Below are 16,563 nucleotides of genomic sequence, written 5' to 3' on the forward strand. Positions count from 1 at the left end.
TCTTTCTTTCTTTCTTTCTTTCTTTCTTTCTTTCTTTCTTTCTTTCTTTCTTTCTTTCTTTCTTTCTTTCTTTCTTTCTTCCTTCCTTCCTTCCTTCCTTCCTTCCTTCCTTCCTTCCTTCCTTTCTTTCTTTCTTTCTTTCCTCTTTCTTTCTTTGTAGCTCACCCTCCTCCCCTGATCCTTTTCATGTTGTAACACTCTCCGACCTAGGCCATCTTCTCTTTTCTTTCCGTCACCCCCTCAAAAATGGCATCTATTTCCATGTCATCAATATAGTATGACTACTAAATGTTTATCCCAAATTCTGACTTTTGCTCAGAATCCTACAATAATATGCCTAATAAGCGTCTGAAAACTAATATGTCTAAAACAATACTTTTGAAAATTTCCTCTACCTATACCATTCTCCATTTCAGTAAATGTCATTATCATTCACCTAGTTCTAGGCCAAAAATCTAGGACTCATTCATCTTAATTTCTCTTTTTTAATATTCAAATTCACATTTACATCTGTGTTCAACCTATCAGTAAACTTTCCCATTTCCATTTAAAAAAATATATTGTAGAGGTGCCTGGGTGGCTCAGTTGTTAAGCATCTGCCTTCGGCTCAGGTCATGATCCCAGGGTCCTGGGATCGAGCCCCACATCAGGCTCCCTGCTCAGCAGGAAGTCTGCTTCTCCCTCTCCCACTCCCCCTGCTTGTGTTCCCTCTCTTGCTATCTCTCTCTCTGTCAAATAAATAAGTAAAATCTTTAAATATATATAAATGTATATCTATTTATATATATATATATATATATATATATATATATATATATAAAGCAAATATTTAAATATATATATAGCAAAGCTTATCAATTCTCATCCCTGACCATGACCTTCCTATCAAAATTACCATTACTTTTCTTCTCCACTATTTCTTTTTTTTTTTTTCTCCACTATTTCAATAGCCTTCCATTCTGTCTTCTTGCTTCTACTCCATCCCTCTTTATACTGGCCACAGTGATTTTTTAGAAACTAAGACCACGTCATTCCCTAGGTCACTGAATTCCCTCACTGCTTAGAGAAAAGTCAAACTTCCCACAGCCTGTGAGGGTCCATATGACTTGGCCTCTGCTCTGCCTCCTCAAATTCTTCTATCATGCTTGCCATCATTCACTTTGTTCCAAACGCCTGGGATTCTTGCTGTGGCTTGAACATGTCAAGATCTGTCTCTGCCTCACAGTCTATACACATGTTTACCTCCAAGACTTTTATAACCCCCTCCATTCATTTCATTTGGATATAAAACAGCAGCATGTCCTGGGTGTCTTCTGCTGACCTCCAGCCCTTTCTTTTTTCCCCATAGTACATACCACTATCTGAATTACTGATGTGTTGCTCAATCTCCCACTACTAAAATGTAAACTCCGAAAGGGCAGGAATCTTAATCTTCTTATTCAAAGCTAGAAGAGAGACTGACAATTGGTAAGCACTCACTAAATGTTTGTTGAATAAACTGTTGATAGACTGGTTGTGTATCTGTGTATATATTGTGGTTACAGGTCCCTCTTCATCATTCCTGCATTATTCCTTTCTCCCAGTATTTTCTTAAATAAGCCATATATAACAATATAAATTTCATATTACAGTATACAAATATACTATAAAAGTATCCCCGGATATGCATTACTATACACATGATATTTTATAAAGCTTCAATTCCCACATATATTACTTACCCTAATATTTTTTCCTATTTTAAAAGATATATATTTCCCTACTGATTTGTAATACACTATATAACGTATGGAGTAAGAGAACAGGCTTTAGACAAGCATCCTGGGTTCCAATCCTAATTCTGCTTTTATCGCTAAACCACAGAGGTTTTACTATCTTAAGAGAAATAATAATCTTATCTACCTCCTGATGTTGATATCAACATTAAAAAAGAAAATGCTTAATAGTGCTTCTTACAAATACTAATTGCTATTTATTATTATTTTGAGTAACCTCTTCATGGATGAATGGATGGATGAATAAATGAATCAATGAATTTGTATTTATTTCCCCATCAATTTCTCTCCTGCTCTAAGAAAAGATGATATAAACAGGTGTTGCCATGGAGCTAGTACAAGTAAAAGTAGTTCTTTCTGGGATTCTAAAGGTTCTCTATGTTGGGGGGGGGGGTAACCAGATAAAGGTGATGGATAAGCAACTATTTAAAGTCTTTTTGCCCAGGGCACCTGGGTGGCTCAGTCATTAAGCGTTTGCCTTCGGCTCAGGTCATGATCCCAGGGTCCTGGGATGGAGCCCCACATTGAGCCCCACATTGAGCCCCACATTGAGCCCCACATCGGGCTCCTTGCTCTGCAGGGAGCCTGCTTCTCCCTCTCCCACTCCCCCTGCTTGTGTTCCCTCTCTTGCTGTGTCTCTCTCTGTCAAATAAATAAAAAAATCTTTAAAATAAATAAATAAATAAATAAATAGACTTTTTGCCTAAGGGCAATAAATGGCAGGTTCAGGGGCTTTTCAAAAGAGACCCCCCAACTAACAAAAGTACTTTTGCTTAAGGCCATATATTGTCAGAGTTATTAGTGGCTGCAGGGGATTATTTGAATCACAGAGTCTCAGAGGAGAGCTTGGAATTTCATGAGACTGAAAATATTAAGAAATCTGAAGTGTAACAAGGTCAAATTTGGAAGATAAAAACTCAGTCTTTGGCATATTTTTCAGTTTTATATTTATTCCAAGTCCAATGTTCTTATCAAAATATCACTGTACTTCATTATAATTTGCCTAAGAATGGCTGGATATGACAGATTTGTGCAAGATTACTAAGTATCATTTACATACTGTTCATTTAAACTTGTGGATCCCCTAGCTTAGTATTTGACCATTTTAACTATAAGCACTACCCACATATCATGACTAATGGGGCTGCTTTTCACTCAACAGTTTAATTTCAGTCTGTCAGTTTTTGCAAAATTATGGAACATTTTATTGTGTTTCACTATAACAACAACAACAAAAAAAGGAAAGTGTTGGTAATAGTAGTAAGAACCGTGAAACTAAAATAATACAGTGGAGATGGAAAGCATTAGGATTGTGGAAAGCTGCCTTCTTTTGGATTCAAATGGATGCTCACTTAGCTTAAGTTGTTAACTGAGCATTCACTGAACAGTAAAGGTAGAGACAATACAATTATAAAATCTGGTAAATAGACTGTCAAAGATTATATCTAAACTGTAAAAAATAGAGAATTTGTTCTCTCTCAGAATAAAACCACCTATATAATATGTAAGTCTATTGTTTGTGTTTTACCTATGTCTCTTTCCTACAGAAATATTCTCAGAAGAGGTCTAAACTTCCAATGGCTTGTAAAGGTCTAAGCAAGCAAAGTGAGCAAGAGCATCACCATCTGGTGGGGAGGGTGTTGTAATGAGCACTGGTACTATATAAGACTGATGAATCACAGACCTGTACCCCTGAAACAAATAAAAAAAAATAAATTAAAAAAGCCTGAAATTAAAAATACATGGGCCCTGGACTTGGGAAATTGTCCAGTTGTTTGAGGTCTACAAGAATTCAGGAAATTATCACAGTTAATTGTTAAAACCCATTCCCCAAGCAAATGTTTATTGAACACCTATTAAATGCCAGGAGGAACATAAAAACAATACAGTGTCAGGGCAGAGGAGGACAAGAAAGATTAAGCAACTAAAAACAAAACAAAATAAACAAAAAACAAAAACAAACAAAAAACCCCAAGCTACATATAATATGGGAGATGGTTGTCATTAAGGAGAAGCAGGGTAAAGGTATAGAACAAATGGAGGATGGGTAGCAGAAAATTATTTTGGATAGGATGTTCAAGGAAGATTATCAGGTTGAATGAAGTGATGTAGTAAGCCTAAAAGATATCTTTGGGAATGCATGTTCCAAGCAGGAAAAATAGTTCAAAGATCTTGAAGCAATTAATATTTTATCCATGAACAAATGTTGAAAATGAACGAAAATTAAAGCTAATGCTTTGGGGCACCTGGGTGGCTCAGTAGGTTAAGCATCCAACTCTTGATTTTGGCTCAGGTCATGATCTCAGGGTCATGAGATCGAGCCCTGCGTTGGGCTCTGCGCTCAGCCAGAGTCTGCTTGTCCCTCTCCCTCTGCTCCTTCCCCTCCCGCCTCAAATAAATAAATAAATAAAATCTTTTAAAAAATAAAATAAATAAAATTAAAGATAATGCTTTGATACTAACCTAGAGATGATTGTGTACTTGACTCTCATATTTGAATCTTTAAGACATCAAACCTTTTCCTTTTTTGAATATTTTAAGACACAATTATTTTTATTCAGAACATTTTGAAGCTAAAAATATTTACAATTAAAAATAGCAATACAAGTATATTTTCATTTATGTAGAGACTAGCAGTTGGACCAAATGGTAGAACCTAAACTGAGTTATCACCTGAGTGTCATTTAGAATCATCACCTTTCTATTTTTGGTCTCACACTGATACCATAGTTTCTTCTGTTATACATTCAATTTTCTGGATTTACCAGGGTGTACATTATTTCTTAAATGGTATAAAGTAATCCTTTTCATGTGAACTAGGCAGTTGCTGTCTTATTCAATTTTCTATCTCTAGGTATGCATTTTCAAACCAATGGAAAGTAAAAGGTAGTCTGTTCTATGTTCAGATTCTCCAGAGACGCAGCAACAGGTTTCTCAAAAAGGCCAGGGACCTACCTACAGATGGACTTCTGATGGAGAGACTGCAATGGCTCCTGACTACTTCACCTTTTGCCCTTAAAGTAGAAAGTGAGGCTGAATCCAGCCAGGTTGGGGAAAATACACTGACATTTACTCTGGAAGTTGAATGTCAGCCATGAACTAGGGTCTGGTCTGAAAGTCTGATAGGTTTGAGTGCCTAGTAGGCGCTCTTGTCCTTGCTGAAATGACCATAGTTGAATAGGATCATCTTCCTTCTATTTACATGGATTTTTATTTCTGATGGCAAAAACACCGGGATTAACCGACTGATTGATATATGTGACATATATGAAAAGGCTTTGTAATACTCCTGAAACTAATATTATACTATATGTTAAACTAACTGGAATTTAAATAAAAACTTGAAACAAACAAAAATAAACTAACATCTTCTTCCATTAAGATACCAACAAAAAGCTTTGTAATAATATAGACTAGGGGTTTTCTTCTGCTTTAAATAAAAATGATTTATGTTTAGGGTTTAGAATTCTTACTCTCCTTATCACACAGTATATTCTTTTTCTCTCATTCCCATTCTTATTCCTAAAATGTTCTTTCATTTTTCTTGTTTTACTCCTTTCTTAATGTCTTTTTATCTCTTTCTTCCTCTAACCCTGTCTCATTTTCATAGTTTCATAGACAAAAGAAATTTCTTTGGATAATGAAGTTTTTTAACTTTTCAAGAACAGAAGAAAAGTCTGAATGCAAATCTTTGTTAAATATACATACTCAAAGCCAATTATAATTGTATTAATCACTGTTTAACTTTTTTTTTTTTTTTAAGAGAATGAGCATGCAGCACAGGGAAAGAAAAACTCTTAAGCAGGCTCCATACCCAGCACGGAACCCAATGCAGGGCTGGATCTCATGACCCTGAGATCATGACTGGAGCCGAAAATGAGGGTCGGATGCTTAACCAACTGAGCTACCCAGGTACCCTATCACTGTTTAAATTTTAACTTTATTTTAATTTTATACTCTTGCAAACAATGAGAACAAAACAAATCATGAACATGTGCCTATTGTTTTAAGTCAGTTCCTTTTCAACCATTTGTCCTTAAATGTGTCAATTGATAGAAATTTCAGTCTCCCAAAATAGCGTATTTTAATAAATAACTACTATTATTCTCAAGAAAATTGTTATTATATTTCTTCCAATGTCTTTCTTAAAAGTTTTAAGTACAAAAAAAAATGTTGCATTCAAGGGACCTTAAATTATTAGAATTGGAAAGGATGATAGGAGTCCATGTTTTTAGCCTTTTTAAGATGCAAAAATCTTCTGTGGAAGATCATTTTTACATTTATTAACTTTAAAATGTTATTAAAACAACATATCAACAAATGAGAATCAATAATATCAAGCCTTTTGTCGGCACTGCGTGTAAATTCTATATTCTAAATCCAATCCAAACTTTAGAATTAAAGTTTTCTCCCCTGATTCTGTGAGGGAAGATTTGGCAACAACAAAAACAACTTAATTATTGAGTACTTACTGGACTAGAACTATGTCAAATCATTTAATAGTCACAACAAACCTACAAGGAAATTCTCTTATTTTCCTGATTTATGGATATGGCAATTGAGAATCAGAAACTGTGTAAATTTTCTAGGATCATGAGGTAACTCACCACATCTCAGTGTTAAAGTCAGAGCACAAGACTATTGCCTAAGACTTAATTAACCCTTATGCTGAGAACCTACAATTCCCAGCTGTGGGGATTTTATTTGGTTTTACATGATTCTTTACAATTTTTCCCGATTAACACGATAAATATACAAATAGAACCTTTAAGGGATAATTTATAGATTTACACTTCAGTGCTTTACATATATAGGTTCTCTGAACACTCAAACTAGAGCAATAAATGGATTTTTTTCAATGATATTTAAAGATTAATGAGCTAGTTTATGAATTTCCAGATGTTATTATATCATTCTATTTTTATAATAAATGATTATTTTCAAGGAATTTTCATCATGTATATGAAACTAAATGAAGACATCTACTTACCTAGTTATGTTCTATTATATGGTATTGATATTTTCTACGAATACCTACATAAATAAACTAACCATGACACAAATTATGTAAATAATTACTGGAAAAAGAAATAGTGACAGATTCCTGACATTTATAGAGAAATATTAAAAAATCCATTGTGAAGCTGAAGAGATTTATTATTATCATGTGTCTGTCTTCAATTACTAAGCTGATTTAAAGCAATGTAATTTCCGATTTATGCATATTGCATGACTAATTTTGGCATAGACATATAGGAACATTTCTCTCAGCTCATGGTCCTTTAGTTTAGATAATTTATTTATTACTCTTTTATAAGAAGAGTATGAAGTCAACATATATTGTGGCTCAAAAGGAGAAACATCTGTTTTGTCTTTATGAGAGTATAAAAGTACAGAAAGGGGAAGATCTGTTAGTTCCATTAACCCTAGTTCTATTCTAGGTAAAAAATAGGAGGAACATTAACTCCAAATTATTTGTTTTCCTGTACTTGTTGGTTGTCAAAAATGTATTTCAATAGGGTAAGAAATCTCACATTATAAATAAAATATAGATATTGAATTAAGAAAGAATTAGCTTATAAATCAAAACTTTTTTTAAAAAGAAGTAGTCCTCTATCATTTTAGGCTGAGGTTTGGAGTCAGAAAAACTTAGTTACTGCCCCTACTCCACCACCTACTATGTCCTGTCAGTTTAAAAATAACTCTTTTACCTCTCTAAACCTCAGTTTATTCAATTGTAAATTCTGAAAGTAACTTTTCCAAAGGTTTGCTGTAAGGATTAAATTGAATATGTATTTAAATTGCTCAGCATGAAATCTGGCAAATAGAAAGGATTAAGTAATTGGTAATCATATCAGAAATTGTGGTTATTTAGCTGAAAGATGAGAAAGTTGAAGAATCATTTATAGCCTTCTACTGTTTTAAATTATTTTTATAGGTAATTTTCAACAAAGAAAAGAATAATTAAATAATAGTTCACATTCCACTTATTATAGTGGGCAGAACTAAAATATTTGGTGTAAGAAAAATGCCCTGTGAAATATGCTAGGTATATCTGTTTTGGGGCTGGTGATATCAAGTTCCTAGAAAGACCAAGTGATCATCCATCCTTTCTTTATATTCATAATTGCCTTGGTTTATACCATCTTCCCAGCACAATTACTAATAATGTCCTGATACGGATAGTAAATATATGATACTTAGAACAGATATATCCTATACAAATTACATGTTCTATAAATGATACCAATAAACTTTATCTTTACTCCTTCCTCAGTAGAAATTAGTATATTGATTCACAATTTTAAAATACACTTTATTTTAATGAACTATGAGCTAACATTATGTTAAATTCTGTGTTAAAATATGGTAAAATATGTTTTTAAAAGTTAAAAATAAAAAGTATTGATGCACGTAATTTCTTTTCAGGTATGGCAAGATGTGTTATTAAAAATACATTTTATATATTTATAAGTGTATATGTGTGCATATACACAATCATGTCACCCTCTATGAGAAATTGGAATTGAGATTATTAAAATAAAAACAAAATTTTGCTTATCTTTTATTTAAAAATTTCTTCCTCCTATTTTCTAAATCATATACCAATATAACTTCAATGAAAAAATTCAATTCACAAGAGCTATTTCTTAACCTGAGATTAAATCTTACCATTCTTCTTTTAATATAATACTATATAATCAGGGGTGACTGGGTGGCCCAGTCAGTTAAGCATCGGACTCTTAATTTCATCCTGGTCATGATCTCGGTGTCCTGAGATCAAGCTCTGCCTTGGGCTCCGTGCTCAGCAGGGAGTCTGCTTGAGATCCCTGCCCTTTCCTTCTGCCCCCCACTCCCTGCACACACGCTCTCTCTCTCTCGTTCAACTAAATAAATAAATCTTAAAAAAAAAATAATGTAATACCATGTAATCAAACAAAATAATTTCCAGATATGCTCTTGGGTTAAAGAAGAAATAAAACTTCCTAACATAGCCTTTCCACATCTATGGAACTGTACAAGAGCCAACAGGCATTGTAATGATCTTGAAATAATATAAAATTCTAAAATTTTGGCTTAGAAAATATTTTAATCTGTTTCATATAATTTAACAGGGTTAAGAGCCCATAGCTTTAGAAAGTGTATATTCCATTTACCAGTTTAAAGTAGATACAGTCTTGCAAAAATTAAGTTTTAAACAATTAGATTTCTGGCTAATCCTATGTATTCCTCTCATTCAAAATATTATTACTTAGACTTGTGAGAGACTGAAAAAATCTCTTATTTTGTATTTTTTACACATATCTATAACTAATAGATAAAAAACAGATTTATTTTCTAATGCATATTTTGTAATTCTTTTGATGCCAAAGTAGAATATGTCCAAAAAAATCAGCTTCTGAGATCTTTAAAAGATATATAAATTCTTTACATATTGGCATAGGAATCTCTGCATAAAATTTTAGAGATATTTATTTCAACAATCCCATATTAGTAGCATTCAAATTTTGTGTTATTGGCAATATGTATGTATATCTTCAAACATCTAAATCAATAAATGAGGAAACTATCCGGCTAATTCAACAAAAAATATTTTTCATTTATCACATTACATCTGAACTGCATCAAATATCCACATTTACTTGCATATTTATGTACATCATAACTAATGAAGTATTTAAAAATTAATGAATAACCACTAGATCTAAAATAGAATTATTGATAGATGCAAAATAACTAATTTCGATATAAAATATATGCAATCACAAAGCATTCAAATTTACATACTCACCAATACAGGTAGGTAAGGAATCATTCCATTGGGCTAAAGAATTGGGCACTGTATCACACCTAATTGCAACGGATCCATGGAGGATATATCCTGGATTACATTCAAAAAGAACCAATGAACCAACTGCAAATTCATTGCCAATCCTTCTTCCGAATCTTGGTTCAGGCACAGAACTGCATTGTGTGGAACTTGTTCTAGGAACAGCTGTGTACAAATAATCGTTGATTTTAATTTCATATTTGGTAGAGAAATAAAGATTTCAAAATGTAACTATTTAAACAAATTTCAAAGAAGTCTTCACCTTTTATCAGCACTCAAATTAACAACTTGAATACATTTCTAAAAGTTTTAATATTCATACAAAATAAAATACAATTTAAAATGAATACTTGCTATTGTCATCAAGATTTTTTTATTTAAAAAACATTTTACTTTTGATCCTTTAAACAACATCAAGTAAGGTTTTTTTCTTATTTTTTGTTTTACTAAACTCTTACTAATGTAACAAAAAGTTTGAATTAGGTATTTCAATTTATGGGATGATAACTGAAAGATGTATTTTTTTCTTTTTAAACTGGGATACCAAGTTCAAACATGTGTCAGGTTTCATGAGGTAATGTCACATTTTATTTTTCAGTAGTTTCATAGATTTAGAAAAGAAAACACAACATTTTACTAATTTCACAGTATGTTCACAAATTTAGTTGTTCAAAATATGTTTGTTATTGATGAAGACAATTATGTTCAAGGCTAAGTATAAGTCAGACAGATTAACAACAATAGAACTTTTTATTTTAATCATACAATATCAAATTTGAAATTGCTTTTAGACTTTATAGGTATGTCCTTCGATTGTGACTTTTTTTTTTTTTTGGTTTAGTAAAATAGAATGATAACAGGATGTTTTTTCTTTTTAAAACACATACAGATGGGATTAAAGAGTTTGACAACAGCCCAAAAAAATGATATGATGAATTCCAAATAGATTGATTCCTCTTATGTGACTTGTAATAGTGCCTTTTTAAATTTGTAATATCACATACTGTTTAATGAAGGAATACTATTAAAAATGAAACAGTAAAATATTATAGCCAACATTATAAATGGATAAAGGAAGTTAATAAAAGTATCAAATCATATATGTTTATAAATGTCTTAAGAATAAAGTTCAAGATACATTTGAGAATAACTACTACATGATCATACACAATTAAAAGAAAATGTTTCAAATTATAGACCTTAATATATTAATGATAATGTGGAAGCTTGTCTATAAAAGGCAAGAAGAAACTGTGTAAACAAACTTTCAATTGCACAAAAATATTTAATACCCATGAAGAAAGTTTGAAATCTCCTGAGAGAATGAGAAACTAAAATTTTAGAATGGAATAATGATTTCCCTGCATGTCTAAGTACATCAGCACAAAATTTTGCATATTTTTAATTTAGAATGCTAGGCTATGGGGAAAATAAACTATGTAGAGAGTGAAGAGTTGTCAGAAAAAAAATAAATGTTTTAAAACAATATGTCGGAAGGAAGGAAAATCATACTTAAGAATGATGATGGAAGCAATAGGTCACTTTTGACTTTGGTCAAAGTAACAGTGCTCTAGTGATGAGGGAGGGAACAGGGCAAAACTTAAAAAAAAGAAAAACAACTAAAAACAACTTTGATCTCTCCTATATGGTTATGAGGATCTCATCATTAATAATTCTGAACATAGCATGAGGTAACTGATATCATTCCTTAGTGTGTTTCTAGGCTACAGGGTCACTTACCTTGATAAACAAAGTGAAATCCCTTAGCTGTTATTGGTCCAACTGAAGTAAATCGAATTGTGATCTGATTACCTGAACTCAGTGGAAGTGATTCTCCTACTCAACAAAACAAACACTAAGATATCATAAATAATTTCATTCAGTAAACCTAACAAATTATATTAATTTACACTGTTATTTGAAAATGTCAATCTATGTTCTATCAAATTACTTTAATATATCCTACCTCTGACAATATATTTTCTTTGGGTTCAGCTTCAATCTCAACCTTTTTACCAGAAGGCTTTTATTACATTTTGATACATATTGTCTCATTTTAAAAATAATCCTTACATATTTTATATTACATTAAATACCACAGACTAAGTGACTAAATATTATATTTACTTGATTACAATCCCCCAAAATAGTTGGTTATATTTTTCTCAAGCGTTTAAGTTACTATTGTGTTTCTATTTTTGTTTTTAATAAAGAGTGATTCTATTTTCAGTTTATGTATCATATGGATGACATAAATCTCAACTTTCATTCTAATACCAATCAAAGTCAGTCTTTAATCAATAACTGATGCATGGCAGTTCTATTAAAGGATACCTGAATGGGATCCTGAGAGGGAAGATAACAGAGAAGATTGCTGAGTTGGCCCATCATACACCTCAACAACATCGTGGAGTGATGTCTGGAAAAATACAAACTGGCCAAACACCACTGATCAACAGGAACCAGGAGAAGCAAACAAATCACCAACCATCCAAAAACGAAAACAAAAAACAAAACAAAAAAAAAAATAGAAAGAGGAGGAGAGAGAGAACAAAGTATTACAATATAATACTCATCTTTTTTCTACCTTTAAAAGAGGGTAGGTGCCAATTGGTTGATACGCCTAACACACGTATTTCAGGTCATAAAGGTAATGACCGTGGCCTAAAAGCAATAAAATTTTTTAAATACTATTTTTTAAAAAATAAATTAAATGGGTATAGCATGTATTTTTGGATCAGAAATCACAAGGTTGGTGATTATTACTTTATAATAACTTTGATTTTCCCATTGGTAGTTTGGTTCTTTTCACTTTGTGACTCTCTTCTCTTTTTCTAATTTTTTTCTCCTCTTTTATATAAGATAGACAATGTTCTAATTTGGGGGATTTTTTTAGAATGCTTTTAAAATGCTGTTCCACTATGAGTAATAGTTCCACTGGAAAAGGTACAGTGTTCACATTCTAACTTAAAAATGATTCCTAAGCATTGTTAATATTCTGCCAAAATATTTCTTTATAATTCCTCAGCAACTGAGATATACATATTTACAAAATGGTTGTTTTTCACGGTAAGTACAGATGTGAAGTACTTATCAATAGATATTTATGTCTCTCATTTTTGTACTTTTCCTTTAATTATACATGAACTTTACGTTAGAAACGACCCAAACTATAACTTAAAAGAAAGAACCTGTTCCAGAACAGAAATAAGCTTATATTTTGTTTTTTAAAAAAGGAAATAAATTTTAAAAATTATCCTTAAAACACTTTGTTGAACAGAAAAATTACAGGGTTTAAAAGAGTAGTTTTTTAAGTTTAATAATGTAAAAACAAGGTAACTTTTATAAACTCAAAATCACATTACTGTAATTAAACTATACATTGCATGAATATATATTTTAAAGTTTATCATAATTTATACTTGAATCAAGGTTATGGTCATCCTTTGGTGGTCCTATGAAGACAGGCTAATTCATCTGAAACATGCTGAGTTTTACATATGAACACATACACATAATACTGTAAACAAAGATATACTTTTTTTTTTTGTGCCTGCTAAAATAAGCTGGTGATCTCAGTCCAGTTCTTTGTGGGGTAAAGGAAAATGAATACAGATACAGAGTTGTTGCTTTGAACAATTCCTGACCACTGTTGTGCTATTTTTCATAAATAATTCTCCTGAAAACATTTCTTAGAAGTCATGAAAACAAATTTATGTTTCTGTTGAATCAGATACATGCATTCTATTGTTTTAATAGTTTACAAGTCATACGAAATTTCAGTCCAGACCTTTTTAAAAGATCGATATATTGGTCCACCAAATCCCAAGCCATTTCAAAAATATTCCAAAAAATATTAAGAAAGTTTGTTTTCTGTTTTTGCATTTGTTTAGATTGGTGTTTGATCTGTTTTCAACTGTGTCTTTGAAAGTTTCTATTATAATGCAGATGTCGTCATTGCCTGTCCTGTTAGCCTAATCACAGGCACTTTGTAAAAACACTGCGCAACAAGTCTCTTGGTAGATAAACTATTCTTTCTCTGTATCTTTTTTGGGAAGACATTAGGAAAAAAAAACCCACTAAAATTCAATATCTTTTAACTCATTCTGCCAAATATTTCAAATATTTCATTAGGAAACATGCCCAGTTCCCAAGCAAACCACCACATTACAAACAATATCTAAAAAACAAAACAAAACAAAACAATCCCCCCCCAAAAAAAACCCTCAAAAAACAAAACAAAACAAAAAAAACCCAGAGTCATCCAAGGGCTTTTTCTAAGGAAAAACAATTTTTTTTCTTGTTTTTAGGTCTATTGTTCACAATTGTCACTTCTCTACAGGTAGACCAGAATTTTGTGTCACTTGTGAACTGGATATGTTGAAAGGGTAACTTCTAACAATATAGCCATAAACACTGCATATTTGTAATGCGTTATGTAATGAAAACCATAGGGCATGTCCTTGGAGTGTTCTTAGTAACTTGGGCTTGCAATTTGTGGTGCTAATTCTGAGCTGACAGTGGGGAGAACTGAGAAGGGCTGGGGGTAAGGGAGTGGAATGTTGAATCTAGCCTCATTAAGCACTCACTAACTAGTGGTAAGCTACTATTCTTTAACTGTGCTCTAAATCTGCATTAACATAGCCAAGGAAATCTTAAATTAAAAATAGCCTTTATGAGAAAAAATAGTTACTCTGAGAGTATACTAAACCATTATATGAAAAATAAAATTTTAAAGTACATTTTTGAATAAGTTTTTTGTAGTACGAAATATCAAGAACACTTGCATAGTGATCTGATTTCCTACACATTACCAGGTTAAGTATTGCCTCACTAAATTATGTTACAAGCCTGAACCAAATTTTTCTCAACTAGAAACCTCAAGAATTAAATGGTAAACCTTGTGTTTGCTTCTCCATGCCGTCCACAAATGCCTTTATTCAGTTAGTTTTCTTATGTTCACACAGCAGTAGGTCTTCTGCTTCTAAAATGTTCTGAATGGCCAACTGCACCCTTTGCATGGTTGAGGACTTTGTAGGAAAAAATTGTGAAAGACTTTAAGATGGATCAAAAGATAACTGGATGTTGTGTTTTGGTGAGATTTTTTTTTAGCTTACCTTTCTGGGTCACCTGTGTTTTGGGGGGGCTGCGGTGCATGCAATGGATTATTGTCCAATGGACAGACCTGTAAATTCATTTCAGCATTCCATGCTTATCTGTGTATCTATGTATCAATCTACCTCTCTATCCATTGATCTATATTTGACTATTGAATTCTATATTGAACCACTGTAGTAGTTACTGAAATCCTCATTAATTCCTAGGTTAAATAAAATTTTTGATACATGAAAAGAATTTGATACATGTTTACTTTATATTTGCATGGGAGTCATGGTTACACTCTCATTAAAAAACAAAACAAAACAAAAACCCTTTTAACACTGATCTACGTACCTCAACCTAATGACTGGGCCATCTTTTTATTTCTAGGACTACAATTAACCTCCAAAGTCTGGGCTGATTATGCCTTCTGAAATGATTAGCGAGCCCTCTATATTCTTTTTCTTAGTTTCCAACAGAGATACAAAATTCTCTGCATCTCAGCTCCAGGGCTTCTTTCCCTTTCTCTGGAGATCTGCATGTGAATATCAAAAGTACTTTGTTCTCAGGCTATTAGAGTAGGCTATAAACACTAAGCTGTTTCTTAAGGGAAGCACCACTTTAAGTGAATTTTTTTCCTTTCTTAAGCATGATAGATCTTAAAAATAATCTTTTAACTCCTTTGTTCGAAATCTGTTTTATAATGTTATATGTGTATTATTGCAATCTAGAAAAAAGAAGAAAAGGGAAGCCTAATAAGGTAGAAATAAACATGTAAAATACCACTACAAATCAGTCTATGCAAAGAATCTATTATTATCTCTGAAATTACTTCTGAGCCTCTTATTTTCCACATATTTTATCCTGGAATACAGTTTATTAATCTAACTAAAATTGTTGATTCTATTCTATGATGTACTGGAAACAGCTGGGGTCAGAAAGCCAACTGGTCCAGAGAGAGTCTTTCTCTTAGATCCCATTAACTATATTTGTAGTCATTGAAGTAGCAGTTTACCTTTACCTATGGAAAGATGTTAGGTTAGCCAATTAAATTAATTGTAAACCAACAACAGGGCATGTTGGGCACATCTTTTAATGCAGATCATTGCTGTGCTGATCATTTAATCCATTCTTAAAAGCAAGTCCTCTACCAACCTCTAATGGACAACATGTAGGAGGTGTTCTAGGCTGCATTTTTTTTAAAAAAAATACAATTTAGATTTTTTTATAAAGATTTTATTTATATATATGAGAGCGAGAGCATGAGCAGGGGGAGAAGCAGACTCTCCTCTGAGCTGGGAGCCTAATGCGGGGTTCGATCCCAGGACCCTAAGATCATGACCTGACCCAAAGGCAGACACTTAACTGACTGAGCCACCCAGGCACCCCTACAATTAGATTTTTAAACATCACTTAGTCTGCTTAAATCACTTAAATAGCGAAAACCTCTAGTTTAGATCAGATAGATAGGATATTTACTCCAACTTTAAAATTTCCTAGTTTGTTTGCTCCCCCATGAGCAAATAAACTCAGAATGAGACAGGCCATTGTGTTTATCTCTTTTTCTTTGTACATAAAGCAAGGTTTATCTGACTTCTAATTTTTACAGTACTCTATCCAACCAAGGCAGAAAGGAAGGGTTCCATTTACTGAGATGGTTTGCATGATACCAATGTTCATTTAACTAAGTTTCAAAGAGCATTTGTTTTCTTATTCTGCACCAACTCTGTCATCTCTCCTTTAGTCACTTTCGTTTAAGTCATGAGACTTTATCCATTCTGCTTAATTTAGCCATTCCAAATGTAAGTCGGTAAATGATGAAAGGATACCTGGGATGGCATAAAGAAACTCCTGAAC

The 16,563-nt window shown here is 32.4% G+C and overlaps 1 protein-coding gene across 7 annotated transcripts in view; it reads right to left on the bottom strand.

Annotated features, from left to right (window-relative positions):
* Nucleotides 1-16,563, bottom strand: part of CSMD3 (CUB and Sushi multiple domains 3) — a 1,192,082-nt gene that overhangs the window by 154,961 nt on the left and 1,020,558 nt on the right. For 4 of the 7 annotated variants that reach the window (XM_032415696.1, XM_032415695.1, XM_032415692.1 and 1 more), the window contains 3 exons: nt 11,941-12,054; nt 11,347-11,442; nt 9,568-9,771 (listed from right to left, as the gene is read on the bottom strand). In XM_032415696.1, the coding sequence (XP_032271587.1) occupies nt 9,568-9,771; nt 11,347-11,442; nt 11,941-12,054 (414 nt within the window). The remainder of the gene's footprint in view (nt 1-9,567; nt 9,772-11,346; nt 11,443-11,940; nt 12,055-16,563) is intronic. The other 3 variants (XM_032415697.1, XM_032415694.1, XM_032415693.1) reach the window with 2 other exon arrangements.

The sequence above is a fragment of the Phoca vitulina genome, unplaced genomic scaffold (genome assembly GCF_004348235.1).
Source record: "Phoca vitulina isolate PV1807 unplaced genomic scaffold, GSC_HSeal_1.0 scaffold18, whole genome shotgun sequence".
Classification (NCBI taxonomy): domain Eukaryota; kingdom Metazoa; phylum Chordata; class Mammalia; order Carnivora; family Phocidae; genus Phoca; species Phoca vitulina.